Genomic DNA, 13,492 nt, shown 5'->3' on the forward strand with positions numbered 1-13,492 from the left:
GGCAAAGAAAAATAGAAATGGTTTAAACGCTAAGTAAGCAGTAAACACTTAATTGAATCAAAATAAAGTGGTAACATTATAAGAGAAATTATTTGTCAGGTCATACTGGCATTATGTTATTCTTTGTGTACCGCAGTAAACCTGATAAAGGTAAAAAAAAATTTTATCTTTATCATAGGGAGACTGTAGCCTCTTGAGGGTGTGCACCTTAAATTCACATTCTTTCCTGCTCATGTGTGGGTAATGCCATAATGTAACGTGTTTATCTAATGGTGGCAAAACCAAAACAGCTTACGAGAATCTATCTGTAAATAAAAATGTTCAGTAGCAGCTGAATTTTTTCCAGTTTCAAGTAGTGGAGCTGTAAATATAAAAGACTTGAAAAACCAAAGCTCGTTGGTGATATGTGCATAGTAATTAAGTGCATTTCTGTGATCTAACAGGAATTCTTGTTCAGTTTCAGAAAACATTAATACTCCCTGGACATGAAGATTGGATAAGAGGTGTTGAGTGGGCAGTCTGTGGTCAGTATGAAAGATGAATAAAGTGGAATACTGGTTTAATGACAGTACTACTTGTATTACCCCTCCAGCAGATGACTTTGATGCACTGTAGCACCTCAGCTCTTGCAGTTGTGATGTTTGGTTTCCTGAGATTGTGGTACTAATATTAAAAATCAAGATGGAACTTTGTGTCCTGTTAAGATGTAAACATTTTTCTTGCTTGCTTCAAGTATGTTTACCTGACTGATACCTAAATGCAAACAAATTGGAGTTTTAGCAATAAACAGATATCTGTATCTGAGTGAGAAAGAGTTGGCTGCTTTTTCAGTGGGGAGAGTAGGGGGAAATAGTCCTTTTCTCTTTTCTTCTCCTGCTTCCCCCTCTTTTTTTTTTTTTTTTTTAAGAATAAGAAATTAAGAGGATAATGTTTTCAGACGTTAACTAATCAAATAGCTGGCACAAATAAAATAGATGGAATTAGAGGAACTCCAACCCTGAAGAAAAGAAAGGAGGAAAGGAGTTCTTGACAAGTATTGAGACTAATTGGTAGAAATCCAACAGCAACAGCCATAAGTAGTAGGGAAGCATATGTAGAACAGTATATGTACAGTATTTACCATGTTTTCCACATTTTGTAAGCAGGGATATGTTCCTAGTCAGTGTGTTATAAATTCATAGAGAGTTTGAAATTAGAAAGTGAGTTGATGTTGAAATAAAACAACAACTTGTCGTATGTTGTATGATATTGTACACAATATGTTTTGTATGATATTGTGTACAATAGGAAAATTTGGATAACACTGTAGGTGCGTTTTGGAAAGAAGGTAGGTTAATCATGGCAGTGACTGAATGAAAAAGCAATGAGAATGTGGGTCTAATTTTTTCTTTGAAAACAAATAGGGGAAGACCTTTTTCTAGCAAGCTGTGCTCAGGATTGTTTGATAAGAATTTGGAAAGTGTGTACAAAATCAAAGCAACTTCCAGAAACTGAAGATGATTCCATAAGATTGAAAGAGAATGTTTTTACTGTCAAAGGTAGGTAACAACTGTAAAATTCTCTTGCACAACTTTTCACTTGTGTATCTCTTCATGGTTTTAGGCGAGCTAACAAGGTGGTTGCCATCTAATTTGATTTGTTTCTTGTATAAAAAGACTGTGAGATGGATTTGACTGCCTTATTGTTAGCTGTTAGAAAAAGCGGAGTTACTGTTTTAAAGCTGTAACTATGTAAAGTTAATGATGTGTTACAAGCAATGGTGAAGCAGTGAGAGAGCTTAATATTAACATACACTGTTATGTATATTCCAAATGCTGTATGTAGGACATATGTTTGTGGGAAGTAAGCTGTTGTGCAGTTCTCCTCCAGTTTAATAGCATATCTTTAATTTTGTTTCAAATGCAATTAATTAAAAGGTGCTTCTATTACTTAAACTTTCGAAACATACTGGAGAGAACAGATAAGCATGTGCAAGCTTACTTTATGGTTGTTTAACGTACTGTTTGAGCACTGTAACACCAGAGGTTCGCGTTGCTGCTGTTGTGGGGTAAATTATCAGGCAACATAGGTAATATAATGAAGTGTGTATGATGTTATGTGTAAAAAATGCTCCTGCTACTTCTGCAAATCCCTATTCATTGTCTGAAATATCTTAATGCTTGTATTTTGAGTCATTCAGAGATGCAAATATGCTTAAGATTATGGGTAGAGCCAGTGTCAGAGCATTTATTTCAAAATTGCGGGAGAGTTCTCCAGGAATTCTGTGATACCACTCTGAGGCAATACACTGACCTCTTCAGCCTGGTACTCAGGACTTGTAGCAAAGTAGGTTTTCAAGGAGCTGTTCAATGTCAATAAGCTATTGAGGTACTGGAAGATGTTGAAAGCAATTGATTATTCTCACTGAAGATACCAGAAATGATCTGGTTTTGTCGTGGCTTTTAGAAAGCAATGTGCTTTTCTCTGATTTCTGGTAGATACTGACACATCATATGCAATTACTTTGGAGTCGGTATTGGCTGGTCATGAAAACTGGGTGTATGCAGTTCACTGGCAACCTTCATTTTCCAAAGGTAAAAAGATACCAAAAACCTAGCAACTGTGTTAAGTGTTGTATACACAGAGTACAGTCACGTGTCTTTGTATTGTGTTTGCATGTTCACTTGTTACTGTAGACTATGAAAACCTTTTAATTCTGCAAATAAGGTTTTATGAGTAAATGGATGTTGCCTTTTACTCAGGTTTTCTTTAAAAAATGAAATAAAATAACTGAGCTGTAATGACTTTACTGTAATTGATTTATTGATTATGGTGTACAAATTAATTAATCAGTATGAATTAATAGCTCTAATAGTTTATTTCTATATATGTATTTGAAATGTCTATTCTTCAGAAGGTAAACATTACCTCAAGAGCACTCCTTTCTTTTTTGTGGAGTAGAAAGAAAAAAATAGCAACATTTAGAAGATTAATCTTCAGTCTTCCATGAATTAAGATAACATGGCAGGGGTTCCTGGAGTATTGATTTTCTCTAGCCATAAAGCATTAGTGCAGATTCTCATTGAAAAAGTGTTATTTTAAATTGAATTTTGTATTTTATTCTAGTGTTTATCTTTCTTTTAAAATCCTTAAATTTTGACAGCCTGGTTTGCAATACTGATTTGCTGTTAGGTGTCTGCCTGGTGTATAACAGAAGGAGATTCTTGGTTTGACATGCTTGCACAGTCAGAATGCCCTTGTGTATTTGTACTGACAAAGTTGCCTTTTTTTCTGATATATTTTAGAATTACTGATGGCAGCTGACTGCAGTGGTATGAACAACATCTTTTTTGGTGTATATGCAACACTTGAACAGCAGAGTGCCATTAGAATGCCAAAATAACTGTAGTGAAAGACACAGGACTTGCTTTAAAAATTTTGGCTTAGTTATCTGGTCTTTAACCTTTTTTTTTTTTTTTTAATTAGACTCCAGTAAAAGATTTTTCCTCTTATAGCACAATGTAGGCCTGTCAGTCTTGTACTGCAGTTTGAAAACTGTCCTGTCAGACCATGAAGTTTTCCAAGTGTCTTACATCAGGCTTCTGCATATGTGCAGCTGCTTGCATTCTGTGGCCTGCCCAATCTTGGGTTCCCCAAAACACATTGTCAGTAGAGGCAGACTGATCTGAGAGACATATTCTCAGTGCTGAAGGTAGGTCTGGTGCTGGCATAAGATATCACCTCATTATGAGATGCCCACCAACATCTCTATTATCAAGAAAAGTTCCGCAGTCATTCTCCTACAGGTTTCACAGCCAGTTTCATCTTTCCCATTCTAGTTGTGTTCAGCATTTTTCTGGAGTGTTTCACTGTATTTTTGGAAGCAGTCCTGACTGCTTTATGTATTACAAGGTGCTACAGTGTATTGAAATTTGTAGTGAATCTAAAAGTTTGGAAAAAAAAACAACCAGGGAATACTAGGAGATTGTTTTGTTTTAAACTGTAAACCTCTCAGTAAAAAATTACTTAAGGAATGGAACTGAGAACTGCTATGCATTCTCTTTGTGAAGCTCCAGCTTATCCTCCAAATTATATTTAATTCAATATCAGTTTGGAGTGAGTAAACTGTGGAATACGGTTGTTCTCATGTACATGTTTTGCATTTTCTTTGGGCGATTATGGCTGAAGAATAGAATACCTCCTAATGAACGCCTGGCAAGAATGCAATGGCTTTAAGTCTGGCATATAGGTACTGCATTGCACATCTCTGATACTGAGCAATTTTCTTATCATGTTTGGATTACAGTATGACCTAATTTTTTTAGCAAATATTCTCCTAGGTTGTAGGGTAATAATTTTCCTTGTACTGTAGATGGCAGCATGCAACAACCAATGAGGATATTGTCTGCATCAATGGACAAAACTGTGATCATCTGGGAACCTGATAAGGAATCTGGAGTCTGGCTAGAACAGGCAAGTGTCAGTCTTTCTCACAATATGTACTGTATTCAACTTGTGTTTTCAGTATAGTGTGTGTACTGCAGGGAACAAAAGCTTTATAAAATTCTGACAGAGAAAGGCAAAAGCAGTTTCATGCAAAAATACTCACTCTGATGCTGTGTTGCAAATAAAACTATATTTAAAAAAAAGTAATGTGATACAAAATGATTTTTATCGCTTCTTTGCTTTCTTATTACTGTATTGGAGAGTTTATAAGGTGTATTTGTGCTCAACTGTCATTCATAGTATAGCAAAAAAGGTGCTGCATAGTTACACATGCTCTGCAGTCCTGGTAAGAGGAGGAAGAAACTTTCCTGAACTATTTGCAGTTAATCCTTGTGGGAATGTGACCCAAGCAGTTACTGCAGAGCAGCTGACATGAAATTCATAAGCTTGGTTTTACTCACAATAACTTGTTCATGGGCTGTGTCATTAGGTTTGTCTTCCATTCGAGCTGAATACTCATGTCACTGTAGTATTTTGAAAGGTGTTCTAATGTGGAGCATCCTAAATAAACAAGTGGTATGACAAGATTTCTCTAGTGCTTTGATTGATGTCTTTGTTTTCAGTTGACCTGCTTTTCCAAATTACAGTAGTTCAGCTGAAATTGTTTGTGTTGGGTTATGCCAACCATTGTTTGTGATCTTTCCTGTCACAAAGGAAGTTCTAATCCTCTCTTGGGTGAAAAAGAGAGAATTACAGTAGTGTATTTATTTTTCCTCTGTTTCACTGAAAAGTTCTTGTGCCTTTGTACTGAAGTAGAAATTAGTTCATAATCAAGTGATCACATGGAGATGCCATTTGATGTCCTTAGTTGTAATGCTTAGTTGTGGCTAAATTTACAGGCTTCTAAAAATGGGTTGTGCAGTAAAGCTTGTAGCAAGTTGTTATTCTTTTATTCTTTCATTTTACGTTCTATTTCCATTGGTTTGACCACAAGTGTGCAGCTTGAAGTTCAGATCAGTTCTTAACTTTGCAATTAAAATATTTTTTAAATGTATTTGTGTGCATAATGTGAACTTCTGTCTGTAGGTAAATTTTCATCTCATGAAATAAGAATGATTTCCTATGAGTGGAAGACCATTTTCATAGATATTTCACTTCTGATTCAGGTACGGGTAGGTGAAGTGGGTGGCAATACTCTTGGATTTTTTGACTGCCAGTTTAGTCCAGATGGTTCGATGATCGTTGCTCATGCTTTTCATGGAGCACTACATCTTTGGAAACAGGCTACAGTTAATAAGGTATGTTGGTTTTTTGTTAGTAGTATTACTTAAAAGAATTATGCTTTTATGTCACTTCAGGTAAGTTTCTGTTATTAATAGAAAAGTGTAACAGTACAATTTAAAATTAATGATTGAAATAGTCCTTCTCTGAACATAATATTGTAGGAATCTCACTCCTGCACAGAAGGGAGATTGAAATCTCCCAGGCTCTAAAACCTGTTTCTTACCTATGGGAATCATGAAGTCAGTTGAATAGACTGAACTCATTTGTGGTTTGCTTAGTTTACAACTGAACCAATAACACAAGTTTCTCTTAGATTGGAGCAATAAATCAGTATTTGTATCTCTTTAGTCACTCTTGAGTTCTAATAATTTGCTGTTTACAAATGTCTTTTTCTTGCTTTCTTAGAAAGTACATCAATTCTTTTATTTTGGTTAGAATATGCCAATCAGTCAAGTGAAAACTCCTTGCTTCTTTGGGTGACTTTTTTAATAGAAAGAATGGACTCCAGAAGTTGTGATTTCAGGACATTTTAACAGTGTAGAGGATGTAAAGTGGGATCCAGAAGGAGAGTTTATCATCAGTGTGGGCTCTGATCAAACTACTAGACTCTTTGCTCCATGGAAAAGAAAAGAAGAGACACAGGTATGATCTTCAAAGATTTTGTGAGTTTGGTTAAGAGGGCTTGTCTGTCCTGAGTTTGGAATAAGTCGCCTGAATATAACTCAAACCTTAAATATCCCCAGGAGGTGATCTGTTCAAAATTGCTTGGTTTGACCATTCAATGTGTCCTGTTTTCACTGTAAAAATATTAAATGGCAGAGTTTTTGCAATCACATATGACTGCTGTTTAATCCTGAGTTCACCTCCAGATTACCTTCAGTTAGTCTTCTTCCAGGGTCTTGGAAAAGGCTCTGCAGTATTTCAGAAGGAGGAATATATGGCTGATTCTAACAACCATCTATTGCCGTTGTTTAACAATTGGCTAAACACTGCTGCAGGTAATCATAAAGAAACTCAACTTTGTGGTTTTTTTACACAAGGTTAATCTAAAAAAAGTTCTCACTATGTTTTTTTTTACACTAGTTTGTTTATGACTGACTGTTTTACTAGAATGGTTATCTGAACTACATGAGTGCAGTCAGAAACTAAGGACCGCACAGGTGCTTGCTCACACCTCCTGCATTGGGCTGGGGGGAACCCTGTCTAGGAGTGCAGAAGTGTTGTGTTGGAGGAAGGGCATTTCCAGTTTCCTTCTCTGCTTTTTTCCTTAATCTCCAATCTGGAGGGTACAGCAGCTTTGTGGAAAAGATCATCATCATGGCCAGGCTTCGCGAATGAAGATTTGGGAAGGGCTCTATCTACATTTGTTCCAAGCACGCTGGTGGCTAATAAGGCCAGTATGAGATAGACATGTCTGATTGCAAGAGGCACAACAGAAAGACTCCTTAGGTGGTATATTCTGCAAGGCATGGTTCTTTCTGCATTGTCTTTTCTCCTCGAGAGTGATCCTGCATGCATTCTCAAAGGCATCAGCAGTGTTATAGATGGTGTGTCTCCAAACCTCCCAACTGGAGGCCAGAGTAGACCAGTTATGTTGATCAATATGGCCAAGGCTGAGATGTTGTTTCAGGGAGTCCTTGTATCTTCTCTTCGGGGCTCCTCTCTTGCGGCAGCCAGTGGCAAGTTCACCATAAAGCAAGATCTTAGGGAGGCGGTGGTCCTTCACCCTGGAGACGTGTCCTGCCCAGCGCAGCTGTGTTCTCAGTAACATGGCCTCAATATTTGTGTGTGGAAAAGATAGTACGTTGGATTTGACATAGTGAAGCAGAGTCCGGGACTAGCACATGATGTAAGTTGGCAGCCTTCAAGAATTGTCAATATCACTTTCTCTGTGACCTACTGAAGTACCACTCTTTGTTATATATGCTGCTTGCTAAATTTTAATCCTATTTCTGAAAGAACTGAGCTTTGTATGATTTACCTGATCAGCTCTCCCTGAAACTGTTGAATCAATTGATTTAGCAGACAGATTGTGGTCTTCATATCTAAATCTGGTGTGAACTGAATTCTTATACTTTCTGTTCTGACACAGAGCAGCCACCTTGCATCCAAGTAGTGTCAGCATTTGCTGCATGGGGTATGGGAGAAAGCTATAGTATTCTTTTGGTGAGATGAAGTGGAGGGTTGACATAGAAATGGGTCATTTGAAGGAGTCTGTTCAGGACTTCTGAACCCTGAAAACCAGGCATTTAGTTTTGCTGCTTATGAACTTGGGTAACACAGGCCTTTAAAATGCCTTAGTTTTTTTACTGAGTTTAGTATCTGAAAAATTAAAACAGGTGACATCTGATATTTATCTTAACAAGACACAATGAATGGTTCATATATCTATGAAGAGTTAGTATTACAGCTCAATATTCATGTTTTTCTTTATAAAAAGGAAACTAAGTGTTAAATGCAAATAATTATCCCTTCTTAAAGTCTCAATTCTGATAACAGAATATCAGAAATGGGGGATAATGGTCAGCTTCAATTTGTCATGCAAATTTGCATCCTGATTTTTCTGGAAGAAGCTTATCGTGTGACTTATGCAGCTGTCTCTTTGTTTTGGGGTTTGAGTTTTTTGTTGGTTTTTTTTTTTCATTCCTGTTATGTGCTGTGATCTAAAGTATGTAAAGGGTAAGAAGGGCTTTCTACACTGTTTGATTTTATTTTTTTTTAAGAATGAATGCTTTTTTTTTGCATTGGGAAGTAATCAAGCCCTTGTGAAATCATGAGGTTTTGTAGGATGTCTCAAATTCCCATTTAGGTCCTATCAGAAACTTGAGCATTCAAAGCTCAATTGAATTTTTAGGGTGAGGCAGTTTACAGTCAATAACATGTCTTTGTTTATATTCATATGGTATCTAGTACAATGTAGATTCTGTCTTGGCTACAGGGATTGTAATACTGAAGTAGTCTAAATTAATTTTAATTGATGAAATTAATTCTAATTCTGTTAGCTGTTAACTCTAAAGTGCACACTGTATTTTTCCAACTAAAGTATCATATAGGAGCAGTAGCAAATGACACTTGGGAAAAATCTCTTCATGAAAGTGTATTTGCTAGAAAAGAAAGATGTTTTTTGAAAAAAATTTTTTCTCATGTGTAGAATAAATCAGATTTTTAGAAAAGCAATTTAAATATTTTAATATATTTTTTACTAATATTCTTTGTTTAGTATGACTGTAAAACTGCCTTGTCTATCTATTTTGATTAGCTGTTAATTCTCATTTTTTTTGTGTTAAAACTTGAAGAGTGGATATGAATATAGAAAAGTAGGAAAAACTAATACTTCAAATGAAAACACTTCTATAATTTTCCGGATGTTTTTTCTACAAGAAACTATTTTGGTTTTGACAGTTTTTTTTCAGAACTTATATTAAATGGTCTCACTAAAATCAAGTATTTAAAGAAAAGAGGGAAGTAGGAACCTTTATCCTGATAACAGCAGTGCTGCTGTGCTTTGTGAAAGACAGATGAAGGAAGCAAGGTAATTATCACTACCTTTCTTAGGTCTTTCAGAGCTACAGTTTCTAAAGTAGTAGCATCCAATCCTCCTTTTGCTTAGGCAATTTATGTTCTATTCCTGACTGTCTAGCATAAAGAAGTCACAGTAAGTGCCTTAAACACATCTGTGCAGGGACACAGTTTACTAATTACAGGAATTGTGTGGTGGAAAACTAGTATTCAGCTAATGTTATGTGATCATACATCAGTTTTATGCACATCAGTAGAAGGCTGCTTTATGTTAATGAAGTTAGCAGGTAAAGGATTAGTACTTTTTTCAAACTTGAAATCTTACTGCTTCTCTGGTTAAGGATTGTGTTTTAACTTTGTGTATGTTCATTTAGGTAACCTGGCATGAAATTGCGAGGCCTCAAGTACATGGATATGACATGCGTTGTCTGGCAATGGTTGGCCGGTTTCAGTTTGTGTCAGGAGCAGATGAAAAAGTGCTTCGAGTTTTTCGTGCTCCCAGGAATTTTATAGAAAATTTCAGTAACATCACTGGTATTTCAATGGAGAAGCTGTGCTCCCATGTAAGTGTGCTAAAGCAATGCTAAATGAAGACGGCCCTCTTAGATGTAAATAAAGTTAATGCTTTAGAAAATTTCAGATCGCACTAAACTCTGTAAAAATTCCTTTAATCATTCTTAAACCTTAACCTTGTTTTTCCTTTCCCTTCTGCTTACTTCCATGTGTGTTGTTGCATATGTACTTTTGTGGTGTTGTCATATGAAAAAGGTTCTATTTGAAACCAAGCAAGACCTAGTGTCAAAAGATTGTAGAGTGTGGGTGAATTTTAAGTAAGTCAGATCATGTAGACCACTGTACACACTTGGGGATTAAGCAAACAATAAAGCTTGGGAATGTGCTTCTCCTTAATTTACGGGTGTAGTAGTCCTGGCTGGATGTAATTATTGTTGTGTGGTTATCTGTTGGTATTATTAATTGTTTTTTTTTTAATTGTATGCTTGGAAATAGCATAAAGCTTTCAGCACAGTTGTTAGTTCTTATATATAAATATTTATAAAGATGTACTTGCTCATGCTTAATTTCCTCTTGACACTGAAAATTTTTTTGAGGCCTCTACATTCCAATTCTTAGGTGTTGGTACCTATGCTGTCCTGCATTGCTGTCCTTTCTTTACTCCCCATTTGCATTAAGATCTAATTCTGGTTTTCCCTGCATTTTGTAGAGTAGACCTTGTTCAAGATAGATGCCTCTGTACAGTGCCTTGCATTCTCTTTGGATTTCTTGCTCAAAAGCAGTGTTTTCTGTGCAGTGTCTCGGAGATGGATTGGCCTTTCAATTTAATTTAACAACTGAAATATCTGGGAAACAAGTATAATCATTTTTGATACCAAGAAGTCACACAAGTAGCTGTTTAGTGCTTTAGTTCTACAAGACTTTGTAAGCATTTGCATTAATGACCATTGTACAAAAAACTGTGCTCTTATAATGCTGGCAGATACCATTATTTTACTTTTACGTAGACTTTTCTTATCGGCTCTTTGTCTGAGTGCTGTTTTTTGATTCATGATATCACAAAGTGTTCACATGGGCTTTGGTTAAAGAGGAAGGCTTTGTGAGCTCTAATGATACAGCTACTCTTAAGTAGCTTTATTGAAATTGTTTTCTGTGAAAGCTTTTTATCGTTAAAGTGGGTAAGCTTTTTTGTAATTTGGCTCACATGCCTTCCCCCAAAAAGTACTTAAAACCAACAAAGCCACCTTTATGTTCAAAAAGGATTGAATAGGATTATATTCAGTTCAAATCCATTGGATTGTATTATACTTAGGGTTGTAATGAAGAACCATTTTTGTTTTAGGGGCCTTAGACTTGTATGTGTCTGTCATATGTTTTCTCATCTAATTATGAACATATAAATAAATTTTAAGCTGTCACCTAAATTATTGATTTAATTTTGTAAAACAGTCTTTGAACTTTTCAGACACTGTAAGGAAGGGATTTTACAGCTATTAAATCTTTTTCATCTCTGCACAAAGGTCCGCAAGTTCACTTACCCTTTCTAAATTTTTACTTTTTACCCTATACCATTATAAAAGTAATTTCTGACTGATGATTTGTCTGTCCCCTGTGCTGCTTTAAACAGGCACGTATTCCAGCCACATCTCTGTGCTATTTACTGAGTTGTGTTTGAAGTTGTGGTCACAGGCACTCAACCCCCCCTCTCTTTTCCAAAATGCTGCTTTATTATTTCACCTCAGAACAACTATTCCCAGTTCTATTGTGTTAAAATCTGCAGTGCTCTCAGTAATAGATTAATTGTCATGTATGTGCTGGAATAAATAAAATTGTCGAAGAAAACCTGTAATTAGGGATGAAGAAAACTCTTGACCTGAGGCCTAAGAAAAGGTATGTGGGGTTTTTGTTGGTTGGTTGGTTTTGTTTTGTTGTTTTTTTTTTTCTTTTCTTTTTTTTCTGGTGGAGTACTGGTCTTTGTTTTGTCCAGGATTGGAAGTTTTTCAAAGTTTCCCCTTTCACTTCTCTAGCAAAGTAACTCTCAGATATTTCTTAAACTGTGGCCTTTGAAATCCAAACCTACATAACAATCTGTGTGTAACCTTTTTTTTTTTAATTCAACAGTCATCTGATCTTCCAGAAGGTGCAACTGTGCCAGCGTTGGGATTATCCAATAAAGCTGTTTTTGAAGGTATGGCAGTGAGAAATAATTGTTATGATGTTTCATCTGGAAACGTTTTTTAAGTGATTGTTTTAGTGTACATATTTTTTGTAGGTCTGTAAGTGCAGGTGTTACTGCAAGTTCAGAGTCTAGAAATAAAATTGTGCAAAGTGTTTAGTTCTCTGGTAGCACCTAAATATGGTGCTTAAAAATAAAAGCACGAGTGAGGATCTTTTCTCCCTTTATCTGCCTTTGTTTTTTCCCCCTAAACATTCCCAAATGTCTCGTGCAAGCCCAAAATGCTTTCTCTGCTCTCCATATTGTGTCCTGCACCTCTGTAGGAATTAGCCCTACTCAGTCTGAACAGGGCTCCTGAGAGCCTCATTGCTCTTCTGTGATGCATCTGGGAGTAGCCAGGGCAGGATACTATAAGAATTCCTCACCTGCCATTTTTCTTCTTTTTTCCATGCTCACTACCCCCCACCTCCCTGCCCTAAGAAGACTAATGACTTATAGTCAAAAAATTAGTATTGAATAGCATACTGTGAAAACTAGGTTCAGAGTTATTAAAGCAAAACTACCTGTTACTACTTGCAGTTACTCTGTAAAATACCTAGCTACATTCTTGAGTCCTTTTCACACTCTCCTCAAATGTTATCACCTTTGTAGAAGCTTATAGAAGTAATGCTTCTTTGAGGGGAATCAGTCAGATTTTCTCTTACAGTGAAAATAGCCATTTCTCCAGGTAAATGATGCTTTGTAGAAAGTATTGGGAGGGAAGAATTAGTTAGCCAACAGTAAGTAATGTTGTGTCTGTAAAGACTGGTGGGGCACCAGGTGAATTTCTTGGAGAGGCATTGGAAATGACATTGTGGGGGAACAAGGAAGGAGGGACAAGCACCTGTGTAGGGCGATAAAAAATATTTTCTTGAGAGTGAGGATGAGACTGGTAGTCTGGTTTTTGATAAAGTCTCTGGTAAAAATGCACTATAGTGGAATCTACAAATTAGGTCAGACCTGTTTTTTGTCTGCTTAAAGCTTTTTCAGAAGGTGTGATCTAAAAAAGGAAGCATTTTAATAAGCTTTGTCTCCAGGGTCTCTGGTGGCAATAAGCCAAATTTTCCTAAGCCATTTGTGAGAGAAAAACCAGCTTTGTTGTACTTGAAATACAACTCATACTCGAAATAACTCATAAAATATATTTTGGCAAAGGTTTTTTTCCCATGCTTTCTAATGAGCTCTTCTGCTGCGAGAGGAGAAAACCCCCTCCTTCTCTATCGTCTCACAGAGAATAACTAATATCCACTGATTTCACATGGCCCACCCAGAAGCAGCCCTATGAATAGAATTTTCCTGCCTTGTCCACCATTGCTCAGCCAATGCTGTCAGCACTAATGGCTTGGGGTAAAGCACCACAGACCTCTGTTCTCACACTGCAGAGGAATCTTCGTGGTGACCGATGATCAGATAGTGGTCTCAGATAAATGTTGCTCATTTCATTTTCAAGGAGAGAGAAGACAGTATGAAAGAGAAAATAATCTTTTTTTTTTTTGCTTTTTCTATACCTACTTTTTGAAACTACTGTATTTGAGA

The 13,492-nt window shown here is 36.4% G+C and overlaps 1 protein-coding gene across 1 annotated transcript in view; it reads left to right on the top strand.

Annotated features, from left to right (window-relative positions):
• Positions 1 to 13,492, top strand: part of ELP2 (elongator acetyltransferase complex subunit 2) — a 38,533-nt gene that overhangs the window by 15,335 nt on the left and 9,706 nt on the right. The window contains exons 7-14 of the mRNA XM_051812708.1: positions 458 to 524; positions 1,404 to 1,538; positions 2,478 to 2,573; positions 4,352 to 4,452; positions 5,592 to 5,723; positions 6,202 to 6,351; positions 9,603 to 9,791; positions 11,863 to 11,929. Of these exons, the coding sequence (XP_051668668.1) occupies positions 458 to 524; positions 1,404 to 1,538; positions 2,478 to 2,573; positions 4,352 to 4,452; positions 5,592 to 5,723; positions 6,202 to 6,351; positions 9,603 to 9,791; positions 11,863 to 11,929 (937 nt within the window). The remainder of the gene's footprint in view (positions 1 to 457; positions 525 to 1,403; positions 1,539 to 2,477; positions 2,574 to 4,351; positions 4,453 to 5,591; positions 5,724 to 6,201; positions 6,352 to 9,602; positions 9,792 to 11,862; positions 11,930 to 13,492) is intronic.

This window comes from Manacus candei, unplaced genomic scaffold (assembly GCF_025592945.1).
Source record: "Manacus candei isolate 608988 ecotype Guabito, Panama unplaced genomic scaffold, ASM2559294v1 h1tg000088l, whole genome shotgun sequence".
Lineage (NCBI taxonomy): Eukaryota > Metazoa > Chordata > Aves > Passeriformes > Pipridae > Manacus > Manacus candei.